Here is a 2,811-nt window from a genome sequence, read left to right on the forward strand (position 1 = left end):
TCTAAGTCTTGCAACAGTATCCGGTCATGTGACCTCTTTGTTCCATACTGTATATATATATCTGTGTAAACTACTTGTACCTGATGATGACAAAACCTTGTTGAAACGTTGTACATTTGCTATTATGTTAAACTTATATTGAAGTTTTTCTTCATTACCCATTCAAGCCGTCTCCAGGCATTATTAATATATCTAGATATACTTTGAAAATCACATTAAAAAAATCTTTCATTTAAACCGTTTTGTAAAAAATAAAAGAAAACAAATAAAAACTTCAGTGTTTGAAAGTATGAAGAGCATGACAGTTCAAAGTACAGTAATCATAACAGAATCCTTAGAAAAAAAAAGTACAATGTAAAGAGGAATGCTATAGAACAAGCAAGTAAAGTGCAACTTGAATTTTTCTTCAAAATTCTAACCTTCATTCATAAATATTCAAACAAATGCAGTCAAAATAGTCATGTCTCCATTAGCTTCCAGTTGCAACCATATCTTACATAGTTTTATCAATATGTATTCTTAATTTAGCTCTTCATTAACAAACTTTACTGCTTATTTTGGAACAACGTTGATGTTGTCTGAAGACTTAATACAATTCAACCCATAAACATATTTGTTTGTTTGTTTGTCAAACCTTCATGCAAATCCACTCAAAGGCTATCTGCACTAACCATCCCTAATTCTGAATTGATATACTAGAGGAAAGGTAGCTAGTCAACACCATCCATTGCCAACTATTGAGTTACTCTTTACCAACGAATAATGGAATTGATCATCATATTGTAACATCCCCATAGCTGAAAGTGCAAGTGTGTTCAGTGTCAGGATTTGAAACTATGACCCACAGACTGACCCACTAACCACCAGGCCATGCCATGCCAATTCTGCTAAATTAAACACTCACTTCTTTCTCTCTTTCTTCTGCTTCTCTCGTCTTGAATTTCTTCTGTACTTCTTTGATAAGTCTAAAAGCTGTATTAAGATTTGATGAAGGGGCTGAGATCTCACCTGGTTCCTTGACATTTGTACTGCGATAGGTGCTGAAAAAATAGAAAAAGAGTGTTTTGTATGATAAATTCCAAAGAAAAAAAAATTTAACATTTGCTCTGAAAAGAGAAAAATTACATTTTTATTGAATGAAAATAATAAAAAGATACAGGTTTGTTTGTTTGTAATAAAGCACAAAGCTACACAAGGGCTATCTGTGCTTTGCCCACCACGGGTATCGAAACCCGGTTTCTAGCGTTGTAAGTCCGCAGACATACCACGGTGCCATTGAGGGGGGGGCAAGAAACAGGTTTAACCTTCTCGCTACAGGCTTGGTGCATTACACCAATCTTGTGACCTCAAAGCCACCATCAGTTTCCATACTATAATGTTTAATATGATTTGTGTGTCTTCATGAATATTTTCAATCTTTTAATAAATATTACAAGTCTTTTATAGACAAAATATTTGAGTTTTTAACTAAGAATTTTTAATAAAAATGTGTCCTTGAATGTATGGGGTCAGAATGCTTGTGCAAAGTGCTTTCCATGTTAAGATTTAATATAATTTTCTTCATCTGAAATTTTCATATTTCATTTGCATAATCTGCAAAACCTCCTAAATAAATATCAAACGTTTTTTTGTTTTGTTTGGCAGAAAACTTTATATTTTATCTATTACTTTTTCCACCATAACTCTATACATGATTGGTTGATTTAACCAACCTCATAACCACCACAAAAAATTAGGAAATAAATCTAATTTACCCTTTTTTCTTTAGAAAATGAATGCAAATTTTAACAGGAAACCACAATTGTTTATCTAGATAGCTTAAAACTTGTAACAATATACATCTGTTTATACTTAGATTTTATAATTTGATTGCCCCAAGTCTAATTAATAATCTCACCTCACAGGTTGTAAATCACTTGGTAAATGTGCAACTCATGTTACCCATGTGTACTGTATCAAACTACATAATGCACAAGCTGCTTGCAATAATACTTTGTGAATAATGCTTACATTTTAGTTACTTTTATAATAATAAATGAAGAATCCACATCAAAAACAAGAAATATATTACTTGCTTGGGTCTCTTTTTTTTTGCTGTCAACCATTAATGAAACAAGCTTATTTTTTATACTTATGGTACTAGTACACTAAATTTTTATTTAACTAAATAATGCACCTTAAAGCACAGAATAACAACACCCACAGAGCAAACAATGTCTTATAACTATTCTTATTTTTATGGCTTTCTAACTATGCAATAAGTCTTTAAAAATTTAGCTAAGCTCATCAATGTGATTCTCCTGAGAGTAAATTTAAAACTAAACAATGAAAATTGACAATGCCCCATACAGAAAACAATGTAATATAATATATCATTTGATAGATTAAAACTTTGGCTTTCTATTAGTTATAAACAAAAAAGTATTAACTTCAGAGAGAACTAGTAGCAATTGTTTAAAGAGAGGAAGTGACAGGTGGGCATGGCAAGTGGGGTCTGATTTTCTATTTGATGGCTCTGTAACCAAATAAGATCGAAGGCTATAAAAGTTTGCTCTGCTTGAATAATGATAACATTATAATGAGTAACTTACATTATCAACCTACGTCAAACAGCAATCGAGTACAAAGGTCGTAACTAGAAGAGATAGTTGTTTGCTTTACATCTTTATTTACTGTTTTATGTCTTAAGAAAAATAAGTTTAAGAACTTGTTTCAAAATAGCAATAACTTGTATACATATATAATGTATAATAATTGAAATGTGAGTGTATTTTACAAAATACTAGTCTACTAAAACACAGCCAAGACAGG

At 31.3% G+C, this 2,811-nt stretch overlaps 1 protein-coding gene across 4 annotated transcripts in view; it reads right to left on the minus strand.

Moving 5' to 3' along the window:
- The window catches only part of LOC106461648 (FACT complex subunit SPT16-like), a 56,712-nt gene that overhangs the window by 14,485 nt on the left and 39,416 nt on the right, over nt 1–2,811 (minus strand). For all 4 annotated transcript variants that reach the window (XM_013921490.2, XM_013921492.2, XM_013921489.2 and 1 more), the window contains exon 17: nt 905–1,040. In XM_013921490.2, coding sequence (XP_013776944.1) covers nt 905–1,040 — 136 coding nt within the window. The remainder of the gene's footprint in view (nt 1–904; nt 1,041–2,811) is intronic.

Source organism: Limulus polyphemus, unplaced genomic scaffold, assembly GCF_000517525.1.
Source record: "Limulus polyphemus unplaced genomic scaffold, Limulus_polyphemus-2.1.2 Scaffold1004, whole genome shotgun sequence".
Taxonomy (NCBI): domain Eukaryota; kingdom Metazoa; phylum Arthropoda; class Merostomata; order Xiphosura; family Limulidae; genus Limulus; species Limulus polyphemus.